This window comes from Lytechinus variegatus, chromosome 3, assembly GCF_018143015.1.
Source record: "Lytechinus variegatus isolate NC3 chromosome 3, Lvar_3.0, whole genome shotgun sequence".
Taxonomy (NCBI): domain Eukaryota; kingdom Metazoa; phylum Echinodermata; class Echinoidea; order Temnopleuroida; family Toxopneustidae; genus Lytechinus; species Lytechinus variegatus.
The window spans coordinates 62,389,037-62,403,479 of record NC_054742.1 but is presented as its reverse complement, the minus strand read 5'-3'; the positions used below and the strand labels follow the sequence as shown (position 1 = coordinate 62,403,479).

General features: G+C 35.5%; 1 protein-coding gene across 1 annotated transcript; it reads left to right on the top strand.

The window, feature by feature from the left end:
- The first annotated feature begins 9,769 nt into the window (after positions 1-9,769).
- Positions 9,770-14,301, top strand: LOC121411592 (histone-lysine N-methyltransferase 2B-like). Its single transcript, XM_041604393.1, has 3 exons — positions 9,770-9,871; positions 11,075-11,257; positions 12,709-14,301. The coding sequence occupies exons 1-3, from the start codon at positions 9,793-9,795 to the stop codon at positions 13,248-13,250; spliced, it is 804 nt and encodes a 267-aa protein (XP_041460327.1). The 5' UTR covers positions 9,770-9,792; the 3' UTR covers positions 13,251-14,301.
- Positions 14,302-14,443: the final 142 nt, after the last annotated feature.

Here is a 14,443-nt window from a genome sequence, read left to right as displayed (position 1 = left end):
CCATTCATGTCTAACATCAAGATTCCAAGATCCATTTATAATTCAATAATAGGAAAGAAATCATTGTGCTTTAAATAAAGTCAAATGACTCAAACACTCAACTGTATAGCATAACCTAACTTAGAGCATATAACATTTCTTGTATTTCAATTATGTAACAAAAAGAAATAAATCCATATATCCATTATACTGAAACGTACCCAAGGGCTCGAAGACAACACACCCACTGAGCAACTGTCTAAGAGGTACCAATCTCACTGCAGTCTTGCAGAGTCACTGTCCTTCAATAAAACATGTCAAAATAAACAAATGACTACATAGAAACATGAACTCTTTCTTAGTTTCACTTAACTGACATTACATACCTACTCAAGCTTATGAACCCGAAGTATATAGTCTCCAAAAACTTTGTAACAACTTTGCCTAAACAAGATAGATTTCTCAATAAAAGTTTCCCTTCTCACCACAACAATATCCAACTCATGGGCGCCGCCATCTTTATTCTTGTTTATCTCTGTAGCGCCATCAACGATCGTGTGCCTACGGGTCTCGTCTGAGATTAAACCCATACCTATATTGTACCGATAAATCTCTGTATTTACTCATATTCTGTAACATAAAGAAATATAACTCTTTCTGTGTTTCTTTCTATCATCGGTTACTCACTAAAATCTACTTAAAATCTCAAATCTCTCATTACAAAGTACCAAGAATACTTTCCAATAAATCGTAATAAAACCTTGTGGTATCAACGGGATTTCTGACACTCAAAAGCATTTCCCAATCCTTCAATGCGATAAGAAGAATTTGTATCTACTCTAACAGTCAAGCATGTTATGCAACTAATCTTCCATAATTCTTTTGGATTCTTCACATTTCCAGATAACACCAAAATGTTTGCATGATTTGTAGATTAACACAATAAAATATTCTAGTTCACTTACTCACTAATACTGCTTTCAATTATGACACTCAAACTTCGTAAGCGAGTAGCAATCTTGGACAGTGCACCATGCTACGTCTGCAATCTTGGACATTGCACCATGCCACGTCTGTTAACGACCTTGGCTGGAACTCGTGTGTCTGTGTCTACGCCCAATGCCACAGCACATCACATGCATTCCACGAGGGCAGTCTTAATTTACATACACCACTTAATTTGCATGCGTACAAACCAAAATCTCTTTCAGACTAATTTGCATGTGCGGTAACCCAAATGTCAAACGCTATAATTAGCATGCTGTTTGCTCAAAAACCTGCGCACTGAGCAAATACATGCACGAACAAATTCAAAGAGCTGCAAAATAGTCCATCTTCCTACAATAATGATATATTTGATATCACGGAAATCGTCTGCTTTTCAATTTGCTGTTCCAAAACTGAACCATCTTAATTGAAAGGTATAATCTGTTACAGGACATCAGCCAACAAACGCCAAGAAGAGGAAAAAGATTCCTTTGTAAAGATCAGATTCGCCTCGGTAGCCGCTATTGTCAAAACACCTGTTTGTTCTCATTGATTATGCACATAATCAGGATATGGCGACTATGATTGCATTAAAAGAATGCTCGCGTTAATCGTCCATTTCTTAAAGGTCCAACAGCCCGCACCCCCATGTCTTAGCAGATTTGGGAACAACTAGGGAACCAGAGTTGGTGTCTTTAGATACAGAAAACAAGATGGCATTTTGCATGGAAAATATTAATAAGGGACAGGTTCTTGTACTCTACTGTATAATATACATTATCTATAAAAGTATATAATATACTTTTATAGATTTTGCCTGATATGCCATATCGTAAATAACCCTCAATTTTTTCATCGCTCGTTACGCCACTGATATAACAGTTTATGCCAACATTATTTGGTTGCGGGATCAAAGCATCAGCTATAGCTAAACATTTATACTTTATGCCTGTTCAACTTCAAATACAGGTTTAGGCCTGTATTTATGAGATGTTTTTAAGATTTATGGGTGCCTTTATTATTTTCATTTTCAGTTAAAACAATTATTAATTACGTATTAATTTAGTATTAACCTCCATGATACATTCTATTGTGTTAAATCATACAATTTCAGTTATATTAAGCCCTTGTAAATACATGCTCAGTAGCAGCCACCCCCATATATAAACACAATAAAAATGTATATAAAATGAATTGACCCCCTCCCCCCGCTCCCCTATCGAGGACAAAATGAAAAAATGTTAAAAATAATTGACCGCCCCTTTGACGAGGCAGCTGTCGGTAGCATGATGTCTTTGATCTTTTTTTTGCTTGTAAAAATAATATTAAAGAAATAGGGGCACTCTAAGTGTCCCCCATGAAAATAGATCTGGATCTGCAAGTGCATGGGGCTGCGCCCTCTCCAACGTCATAGCTACACCATATCTTTACGTTCTAGCTCTCATATTTTTCAGCTCCCTGTTTGTAGAAGAAAAAAAACGAGGCGAAAGAAAAGAGTGAGATAAATCCAATACGATTAATCACAATTTGAGTTGTTTGAAAGAATTATACTTATCAGATAATTAAACTAAATTAAATTCTACAACCATGATGAAGAATAACAGCAATCTTGATAAATTCTGTTTTTTTCAAAATCAGAACCAATTAACCGTTTTCTGATTTTTCTGTCACTTTCTATATTTTGAAGAAAAAATTAAGGTGTTCATCGACGCCCTGTACTGCATGATGAATGTATCCCCACTGGGTCCTCTTAACTGAACTCCCCCACCCCCCTCTCTCTCCCCCCCCCACAAAGCCCTTGCTTATTTCTCTTATCTCACCTTGACCTAAATTAATTAATCTTAACGATTTGGCGGTACTGTCAAACGTGACTGATCGCCATCATAGCTTCATCCCCAACAAACACGGAACAAACAATCACAACAATATTCTGTTGTTGACCCAACATCATTCCTTTCAATATGCGTAAGGCCATACGTTTGTATGCACAAACAACGAGGGTTCTCAAAAAGTGACCCGCGTTTGGACTGAAATTGTGATTAAAATAAATATGTTATAAATATCACAAAAATATGGGTGTAATAACGGATATTTGATTAACGGAAAAACATCCATCGCTTAATCATAAGAATTCCGGTAAAGATTTGAACGAGGTTTTTATCAATGGTAATCAAGAGGAATTAGTGTATAGATGAATGGCGTTCAACGTTAGCCGGTGAGGGCGCGGGCCACATCTGGCCAGAATCTGGCAGTATGGCATCGTCCATTAAGCTGACGTTAGCCAGCGGCGACTGCACGTACGTGCCATTTATTTATTTGTTTATTTATTTATCCATCCATCCATTTCCTAATTTTTTTTAAGGGATGGGGTGTTATAAATTTCTTTCTTGAAATTATATAAAGAGCTTTGTAGATCTATAAATATCTATTCTACTTTATAACCCTCACATTACTATTTTTTTCTAATTTCCTGGCTTGTTCTATAAATAGTCCTGCATGAAGCAGCATAAATTATGAACTAAAATGACGTATGATATCCTGCTATATGCTTCGTAATGTCAATGCAGTATCCTACCTATTAGCAGTAGCTATCATATTAGTAATCAGAACCATTGATACTGATCAACTCTCTTGTTGCATGTTGTGGAGGTTTTTATTTGCTACATTATCATGACTCTCCATAAAAGGTCGGGTAGGAGAGGTAAGCTTTGCTGTAAATCATATTCTCTCTTGTTTTTGTAGCCATTTCCATGAACTGTTTAATTTTGATTTTAATTATATACATTTTTTGACTTGTTATTTATCTGTCTGTCTCTCTAAATTTGCATGTACTTCCTGACTTGTGTATTATAGTCAATAGCAAACTAAGGTACCAATACATTCTCATTCTTCAGACTACATCATGTAATTTGTGCTATAAAAACTGTATTATCATTATTATTATTTGATATTAATATCATTACTGAACCAACTTACCTACTTCCTCTCTCTGTCTCTCTCTTTCTCTCTTTCTCTCTCTGTCTTTCTGTCCATGCTTTTTTATTGGCATAATATCTTACATTTGATTTTAATTTTCAATTAAAAAGGTACTCCAGGCTGAAAAAATACATTTCAATGGGATATCATTATTATTTAGACAAGCTCGTACAGCTTATGATGATCCTCACATGTACAGTATACAGTATATTCTATGAATGATTATTCCAATGACAAATGTTTTGTATTTTTGAGAATGATGTATGAATAAAATCAATCTACAAACAAAAAATTCAACTAGCTCGCAAAACACTGAAATTTTATCAAATATAAAAAAAAATTGTTGAAAATGTATGTCATCATCATGACTAGAAGTGTAGATAGACTGATGATGTCATGCCCATACCTTCCTTTGTCTTATTTTATTACATGGAATCATAATCATATCATTGTTTTTCATATGTGCATGTAAAACATGTCTCTTGTGCAACAAAATTAGTTTGAGCAATTTTGACCTCACATATTGATTTCATATAAAATACAAAGTGAGGGCATGTCATCAGCTTGCTCATAGCATTTACTGAACTAATTCAAAAAAAAAAATTGTCATAAATCTTGTATTCTGTGTTTAAATTTTGATAACATTTTCAGTGTTTTGTTTTTCTTACTTTTTTCAGTCTATTCAAATAAAGCCAGGAGTACCCTTACATTTCATATGATCTTGTTTTCTTCCAAGTCTGTTGCTGTAGGCATTTTTATAGAAACGTATACACGAATATAAGTGGTTTATGAATGCTACATAATAGGAATAAAATCATACCCCTAATATGGTGATGATGTATGGAAAACTTGAATTTTATTTACTAGAAATTCTGAAGAATATACATGTACCAGATTGCACTCAAAATCAATCTTTTTTTTTATTAAAGAGTGATAGTGCACATTGTGTCTGTGTACTGAAAAAACTTCGGTGTTGATTTAACACCAGCCCAGAATCTCTATATGTCCACACCAGAGAAGTGTTAAACAACACAGATTTTGGTATAATAGTCCAACACCAGATAGGTGAATATATAACACCATACAGTGCGTCCCAGAATAAACGAAACCGAGATTTAGCGATCATTTATCATTACTTAATCATAAATAAAATAGACAAATGAGCTACCAATTTAAAGCTTAGAATCTCCTCTTTCATCTGATATTACTTAGCTTATTTCTTATTCACGCATGAGTGAGCAAAAACAATGTGAAGAAAGGATACCAAAATCTCATTTGGCGAGGGGTATCTGGGTTTCAAAAAGAAAACCACATTTCTGAAAAGTTAAATATCTGCTCTTTAATTTGGTACCTCAATTACAGAAAATGGTCAAGAAATAAAAAAGTTCTGGTCATTTGAAATAAGGCTTGCATTTCCATAATTTCATGAGATAAACGTGTTTTCACCGGTTTCCCACAGAAGCTTTCACATGGTGAACAAAAGATTCAATGCATGGCTGATCGTCAACAAAACGGAGTGTCGAGTGAGTTTGAAAGCCAGCCTGGAGAACCTCTTCATTTTATGAAATTATTGAAATTCAAGCCTTATTTCAAATGACCAGAACTTTCTTATTTCTTGACCATTTTCTATAATTTAGGTATCAAATTGAAGAGGAGATATTGAACTTTTCAAAAATGTGGTTTTCTTTTTGAAACCCAGATACCCCCCGCCAAATGAGTTTTTGATATCCTTTCTTCAAATTGTATTTGCTCACTCATGCGTGAATGAGAAATAATGTAAGTAATATCAGATGAAAGAGGAGATACTAAGCTTTAAATTGGTAGGTCATTTGTCTATTTTATTTATGATTAAGTAATGATAAATGATCGCTAAATCTCGGTTTCGTTTTTTCTGGGACGCACTGTATAGTATCAAAACAGCATTGGTGTGATTCCAAACTGGTGTTGTTTCAATACCTCTCTGGTGTGGACAGAAAAAAATGTTACACTTTTTAAATTAAGTATTTTTCAAGAAAATGTGGGATTCAGAGAGAAATTCCAGCATGTAAGGATAGAGTACATATTTCTTTGTCACTTGGTAAAATTTGTGTCAGTGTTATTGTTATGGTTGAGTGCACAACAGCCATTGTTTGAAAAAGTTCAAAACCTATTTTGTGCCAAGTCAGGTGATTACATGTACCTGCTGAAACAGAGACAAAAGCATAGGCTGTTGTGCACTCAACCATAACAGCAACACTGAAACAAATTTACCAAGTGACAAAGGAATATCTACTCTATCCATACATGCTAAAAATTCTCTCTAAATCCCACATTTTCTTGAAAAATACTGAATTCAAAAAGTGTAACATTTTTTCTGACTCGCACTGTAGATTCCAGGCTGATGTTAAATCAGCACCGCAGTTTTTGCAGTGTGCTATCATTTGAAATGAATAATCATTTCCTCCTTTACCTATGTACAGGAAAATCCTGTTTTTTTAAATGTGGGTTGCAGTCTTTGTTGTTTCAGATCTTTATACATGTCTGCGAACTGCTGAACATAATGTGTATTATTATCTGAAGAAAATAATTCTGTTCTGGCAACTTCTCAGTCACATTCCGTCCTGGCCTGTCACTTTTTACAAACAAGGGTCTGTGCTTCAAACTACTGCAAGTGAATGGAGAATGGGAGAGTAGTACTTCAATACCACATTCCACTAAAGTGCCCACTAAAAGACCTACATACATGTACATGCAGTTAGACCAGGCCTGAGTTAGATCCCAGTTATTGGAAAAGTGCTTACCCGGGGCCTGCCTTGGGTAAGAAAGAAAACAGATGTAAACATGCCAAACCAATCTCGGGGCCACCTATTGGCGAACTTACAGAAGACCACCTCCGAGGTAGCCTTGGGCTGGACTTGGCCGGGCCCGAGTCTACCTTTTAGTAGAAGTAAACGCAAACCCACCTCGAATCCATTTCGGTTCACTTGCAGTAGTTTGCAGCACATTTGATCGATTATCCTGTTATTTCATAAGATTGTCTTTAGACACTGTCAATATGATGTGATTAAAATGTTTGGTATTTAGAGATGCGGGAGATTTTAAGGCTGGAACCACGACTCCGCATGAGACCACAGGCATCGTGTTTATAGGGATAGGTTAATTGTGATGCAGGCATGAGAACGTGATTTGAGGGATAAGAGTCCCTAATGTGGGAGTTTCACACAAAATACAGAAGAATGTGTGAGACTCTGCATGTCTGGAGCTCAAGAGCATGGTTTATTTTTAATTGGTCTAATGCCAATTCATCCAATTACCAACTTGTCTACTATCATTTGGTCTACCATCAGTTTGTCCACTATCCACATGGTCTAATTACCATCTTGTCCATTCACCATTTCGTCTAATAACCAGTTGGTCCAGTAGCCATAATAGTCCATGCGATTTCGTTTAATTGGACTAAAGTGTTAATGGGAAAAATGAATGAAAATAACATGGATATTAGACCAGCTGGTTATGAGATGAAATGGTGATTAGACAAAGTGATGATTGGACCGAATGGTGAGTTGACAAAATGGCAATTAGACCATGTGGATAGTGGACAAACTGACGGTAGACCAAATAATAGTAGACGAGTTGGTACATGTAGACTTTGTGATGAGTGGACTAGTTGGCAATAGACGAATTGGCAATACCTGTTGGAACTGAGTGGTCCTAGTGAAAAAAAATCTATTCAGTATATAAAGGGATAGGAGTGAGCATTGGGGAAAATTTTCATTTTCATATTTTTGTGGAAATAGTTCTTTAAAAAAATTTTTCCGATATCATTCTCGGTTAGTTTTTCAAATATTTTCAATAAGCAACTGCGCCTGGATTGGCCTATTTTGTAAAGGGAGGTGCTGGAAAGTGAAACTTGAATGTCCATCTTATGGAAAACTGTTCAAGCTCTTGAATTAACGACCTCGGTTAAAACTTATCTTTACCCTTGTTGTAGTTTAGATAACTAGGTTATTAGGGTATTCTTGGTAGCAAATAATAACATGGCATTTTTCTCATTTCATTTCCTTGTCTAGTATGGAGGTAACCTAAAAAAATGGTTTTATTTTGATATTACTCATCATATCCTTCTTGGTATTGTCACTCTAGGTAATTCTCTTTTATTTTCTATAACATTGGTTTATGATTTCCTACATACTTTTTATTGGTTTATTCATATTAGATTTCAAGGTTGTTGTATCGCAGATTTTCACTGTTACAGTGACATATTTGGAGTTTAATTTGTGTTCCAGCACTTGCTTGCTTTGAAAAAACGTTTCCACTAATGAGTATTTGCTTCTGGTTTTGTTCTTTATTTTGCCTGCACCTACATGTACATCTGAATGTAACATGTAACACAAAAATGACATTTTATTGTATGATTGAATGTTAGTTATTCTTTGTATACATCTCCATTGAGTTTTTTTTTCTACTTCATTTTGATACCCAAGGAGATGGCTCATCAGCTTTTCTTTTGTTATTTGTTACCTTTCATTCACTATATCTCTTGATTAACACATGTGAGTTTTTTTCTTCTTTTTTCACAAGGTGTTTCTGCAATGCAGAAAGAATTTATTTATTCGTCTTGTAAACAAGAAGTTACTTCCTTGTTTTTATTCAGTGATTCTAACCCCAAATACACCTTTAGTAGGAGATGCTCCCACAGAGATTCCTATACGAATTTGAGTCTGTTGCAAGAAACTTGAGTTGCAATTGATTGCAAAACTTGCGCTTCATCTACTATCAATTGATCAAACGCAACTTGTTCTTGCAACAGGATTGAATGTAACTTGCGTTCAATTGCAGATTTTGTGTTTAATCAGAGGACTTAGGCTCAATTTTGGGAGTTGCGTTCGATTTGTGTTCAATCGCAAGTTTCTTGCAACACCCCATAAGAGTAGTAGATCCATGTTTGTATATACCAAGTTACCTCCTTGTGGAAAGAGGTCACTTTTAGTTTATAACAACTCTTTATTTTTTCTTTATCATTGAACATTAACAATAAAATGAAGTAAAACACAGTGATGCATATTCATTTTTTTTAGGGTGGCAGAAATTCAAAATCAAGATATTTTGTGAAAATGGTATCAAAAGTGGTATAATCTCCCTTCCCTGAAAATCGAAGAGTTGGAGTCTGTGTAACTTGATGGTTCCTGTACTACGCCTATGGGAATCATATTCAATAGGTTTAAGCCAAATTCAAAATGATAACATGATATGATCAATAAAATGATAATGATAATAATATTAATAGGCATTTGTATAGCGCCATCCATCTAGAAACAATCTATTCCAAGGCGCTTTATTATTATTATTATTATTACCCAGGGCTGCTTTTCAGTGCTCGTCCATTCAAGGAATTAATCCTGCCGGGTACCCATTCACCTCACCTGGGTCGGGTGCAGCATAGTGTGGATAAATTTCTTGCTGAAGAAAAACACTACATGACTAGGATTTGAACCCACGACCCTCTGTTTGAAAGGCGAGAGTCAGAACCACTAGACCATGACACACCCATTGTGATTTCTTTCACTTAGCACAGTTTCCCTTTTTCCCTGGATACTCTATGTACTTTCTATCTTCTGACCTGGTGGAGCTGTTCTAAGAAAAGAGCGACTTTAAGAACGAGTGGGGAACTTTCCTTATGCACTAAAGAATCACCAATGAACATTTAATGGTGAATATCAATCATTTACCACAATCATGGATCACTGGTCAGTCATTCTTAAAGTCACTCTTAACTTACAAACCGCTTTATGACACACACCCACCTGGTATCTCTTTGGGCTCTTATCTTTTCTACAGGGTATACTTACCACTTCTCTCTTCTGTTCTCCGATGTGTATTAACTCTGGTATATGTATCAATGGTGCCTGTGTATGCCCTGCTGATTTCTATGGAGAGCTCTGTCAGTTCCGTATGTTCTTTTTTTCTCTCTTTATTGTAGTAATCACTCTTTACTAATCTCACAGAATACATGAAGGAGTGATTCGATGATGTTGATTCTTGATGTTCCTGGTTTTATTCATTCTTTCAGTATATATTTAGTGTCGTGGTAGAATAGGAGCCGGGGGGCCAGTCAAATTTATTGCTGTACACATGCGTGACCCAAAAAACGCATTTAAAGGGGTGGGTTTTTTTCGGTTTTGGACGTGGGCCGCGCGTGCACTTGTTAAGGGTATCAAAAACACCGATTAAAGAAAAAAGGTGATTTTGAAAGACTGGTCAATGGTAATCGTGGGTTAAAACATATAGGGTTTTTTTTTCCAAAGCTTTTTTTTAAAGGACAAGTCAAACGTGTTTAGGGTATGTTTTTTTCCCCAATTTTTTCCTCCTCGTTTCTGAAAATGTTGGGGTTCTTCTTCCCGATTGTGTTATTGAATCCTGTACTGCACTTGGGGGCATGCAGTACCCATGAATATAGTTTCTGTCTATTTAAGCTTATTGTTAGCAAGTAGACAAAGACTTGTTTAGGGGTCATATTCTGGTGACAACTTGTTTAGGAGCCAAAATATGTAAAGCCTGCCAAAAACTTGTTAAGGGGGTTATTTTGCACACAGAAATACTTGTTGAGGGGATGTTTGGAAATAATTTGGTCATGTGTACAGCAATATATATAGGCACTACTTTTGATAGGCAGATTACCGTATTGAGATATGTACTCTCATGAATTACAATAAAAAGTCCTTTAAAGTGTCCCCTTTTCAAGTCACTGGAGTCAGTATCACTTATTTCAGCTTATTGCATTTGAATTAATTGCTTAGTTGAGAATGTCCCAATTTAGGTCTTAATCACCACCCCAAAATTGGCTCTCACTACATGCTTGCATTATTTAATTCGTGAGATCTATAAACCTTCACAATTTTCTAAAATGTTAAAATGATTAATATTAGTGTAAGAATTTTTTTTTCATATTCAATAAATTTGGCCTGTTTTGGGTATTAGCATGAAGAGAGCTTTGTTGTAGATGAACACGTTGCTGATGCAGTGTGACTAAGTATGGGTATCTGTGCATGCGTCAAAGCTCAACAAAGTTGACCCAAGTTCACCCAAAACAGGTAAAATTTCCATTGTGTCAGAAGTACAGTGAACAATTTATTTTTCTCCTCAATGCGTTCAGGTAATGGATCCAATTCAGATTTCACCGACTTACAGCATACATCCATCATGATTGGTGCGTTTGTTGGTGCTGTATGTCTTCTCTCTGTCTGCTGGCTTATCGCCATGGCAAGGAAACGATACCAGGATGAACCCGCCCCAGGCACTGGTCGACATCAACGTATCATCAGTGTTCATACATTAGGTAAACTTAAAATCAAAATAGTTTGTTTTTAAACAGTAGGACCATTTTGTGTAAAGGGATAGTCACTAGCGTACCTCTGGGGGGGGGGGCGGGGGGCAGACTGCCCACTCCCGTGACGAGGAGTTGAAGGCCTTTTTTTCTCTCGTCAGTTTTTTTTTTCGGACGATTTTGCTTCCCCTGTGGAAAATCCAAGGTTCGCTACTGGATCGAGTAATTTTGTGGAGGTTTGCAAAAATCTGAGCTGTGTGTGGTTCTCCATGCTGTCAGTGCATTCAATAATGTTTCAAGAGGAAACCCTGTTATTTCATAGCATTATTATTTGCTTCACAATATTAAAAGGAAAAAGTGATTATTTTCCCACTATAACCTACAGTGTTTACAGTTATCATTATCACAGCAATTAAAGGACAACTCCTCCCCAACAAAAAGTTGATTTGAATAAAAGAAAAATCCAACAAGCATAACACTGAAAATTTCATCAAAATCAGATGTAAAATGAGAAAGTTATGACATTTTAAATTTCGCTTATTTTCAATAAAACAATACTTAAATTCACTTTCTGGTCGGTGTGCAAATGAGGGAACTGATAACATTACTATTTCTTTTGTATTTTATTAGATGAAATAGTTTTTAATTTTCTCATTGTCCTGTGAAACAAAGTTTTATTCTTCCCTGAACATGTGGTATTAACATTCTGTTAACATTTTATGGTTCAGTTGAGTTGGTCCTTATTGTAAAATCTGTAAAAATATAAATACTGTATAATTCAAACAATAACAAACAAAAGAAATAGTGAGTGAGGGACATCATCAAATCTCTCATGTGCATCTCACTTAGTTGTGCACATAACTTTTTTTGGAAAAATAAGTGAAACTTTAAATTGTCGTAACTTTCTTAGTTAACTTCAAATTTTTAATGAAATTTTCAGTGTTATACTTGTATGATTTTTCTATATTGATTATAATCAACATTTTTCTTGGGTGGACTTGACCTTTAAGCAAAGGAAATCTGTGGCTGTGTGTGCATTTGAAGTTGAACATTTTAAATCTTATCAACTAATCTCGGAGTATGGCACTGATGACCTATAGGCAAATAATTTTGACCCTGCCCAATTCAACCAGTATATTATAAGACCCAATGGCCTCACTACCTTTAGTTTTTGAAATTTCATTTAATTCAATTTATTTTATTTAACTATGATATAATGGCCCTCTATCACCCAATTACAGAGGCCCTGCAATACAATACCAATCCCTTAATGCAGGTGAGACTGACAACGGCATTCCACTTGTTTTGTCTATCAATCCAAACATATATTCCTTGTAATGAAATACCAATCATCTCTCTACTTTTGGTGTAAATAAATAATATTGTATTGCAATTATTCTTGTTACCATTCCCAGAAATATTGATAGCAATGGAAAGAATAATTTTATTTTTTTCCTTGGCAGAAGAAGCAGGCTTACGGCGGAACACAACTATAACAGACAACCAGGATATTCCTCCAGAGTACAGTATCGCCTGTCGTCGTGACAGTCGACGTGGTAGTCGCCAAGGTTCATTTGCAAAGCGTTACCGGCCGTCCATAGATTCAATGGGGCCTTTGTCACCACCGCCTGCGTATGAAGTTGTTGCCGGTGAAGTCGGTTTGGAGAATTATGACGGCCTTACATTTAGAATACCAGAGGTTGAGGAGAGAAACCTACCGGATGTTGTCAACAGAGAACAGATGTCAGCAACACCAGCACAACCTCCGCCACCAGCTCAGCAACAAACGGTCTACCATGAAACAGAGATACATGATGAGCCACAGCCACCTGCAACGCAGCCATCGCCAACACCACCATCATCCACAACGCCACCACCATCAACAACGTCGCCACCGTCAACGCCACCGCCATCAACACCACCACCACTGCCATCAACAACGCCACCACCATCATCACCCACAGCAACAACAGCAAAAGCAGTTCCTCAGGACACACTTGTATGACCAAAGCACTGCTCTCTATTGTTAATGAACTGTACATTCTTTGCTTCAGAGATTGTTGTATGTCATTTTGTAGGTACAGACAACAGCTTGAAGAAGTTGAGAAACATTGGTCATCTGGTTCTACATTTCTTTATGTGCCTTTGTATATCAGGTATTTTCAATGCACATACATACATAAATCTCGTGCTTTAAAGTAATTCATCAGAACATTTGCAGACCTTTGATTAAATACATATTACACTTAGGAAATTTGTAACTTCATATTTATGGTAGGACCCTTTCACTCATATAGTACACTCAGTATGAAAACAGTACCGGAAAATAAATGAGTTTTGTAATTTGCCTTTTATTTTTCTCTTCATCTCTTTTTTTTCCCTTTATTTTTCTTCGGTAACTTGTATTTTGATATAACATTGTACCTCTGAATTTTATTATGTCTTTATTTTTAAAAATGTTTTGTACCAGAATAAGAAAAATTCACATTAATCATTATGCAATTGCATGGTATACAAGACTGTGATCTACTGATATGTTCATTAGAATGTAGGCCTCTAGTAGGTCCATGGTTAGAATAAGAAAAAAATATGACACACAGAGAGTACCGAAAAATTAATTGAGGCACTTCATTTCCATCATCATATCTTTGTACATAATGAATACAGCAGTATAATGAAGCAAAGGAATATGTTCTTTGAATATATTGCATTTTTAAAATCTGACCTTTCTTATTTCCTATTTTACATGTTTTTAGGTTTAATGATTTCATACCATTCCAATACCAATGGAGAATAATTGTGATATTTCATTAACCATGGCTTGAGTCAGTTTACATGTGTTAATGTTGAGGATTTCATGTTACACTTAAAATGACAAAAAAAACTTCATTATTCATACATTTATTTATTCAACAGTTTGTAAACGTTTTAATTAATATGCCTCTCCAGTTGTACTTAATGGGAAAATATGGCTATCTACTTTGATGATATATATTTACATGTAAGAGTATTATCACAGGGAATAGGCTACTGGTACATGTATATCAAAATTTGAGTTTCTAAGTAAAAATTGACAAAACAAGTCGTAACATGATTGAAACACATAAATTGTCTTTGAATTGGATTTCACTCATGAAATAATAAAATAAACATTAACTGAACTGCTGGACAATCAAATTTTAGTCATAGCTTATAACT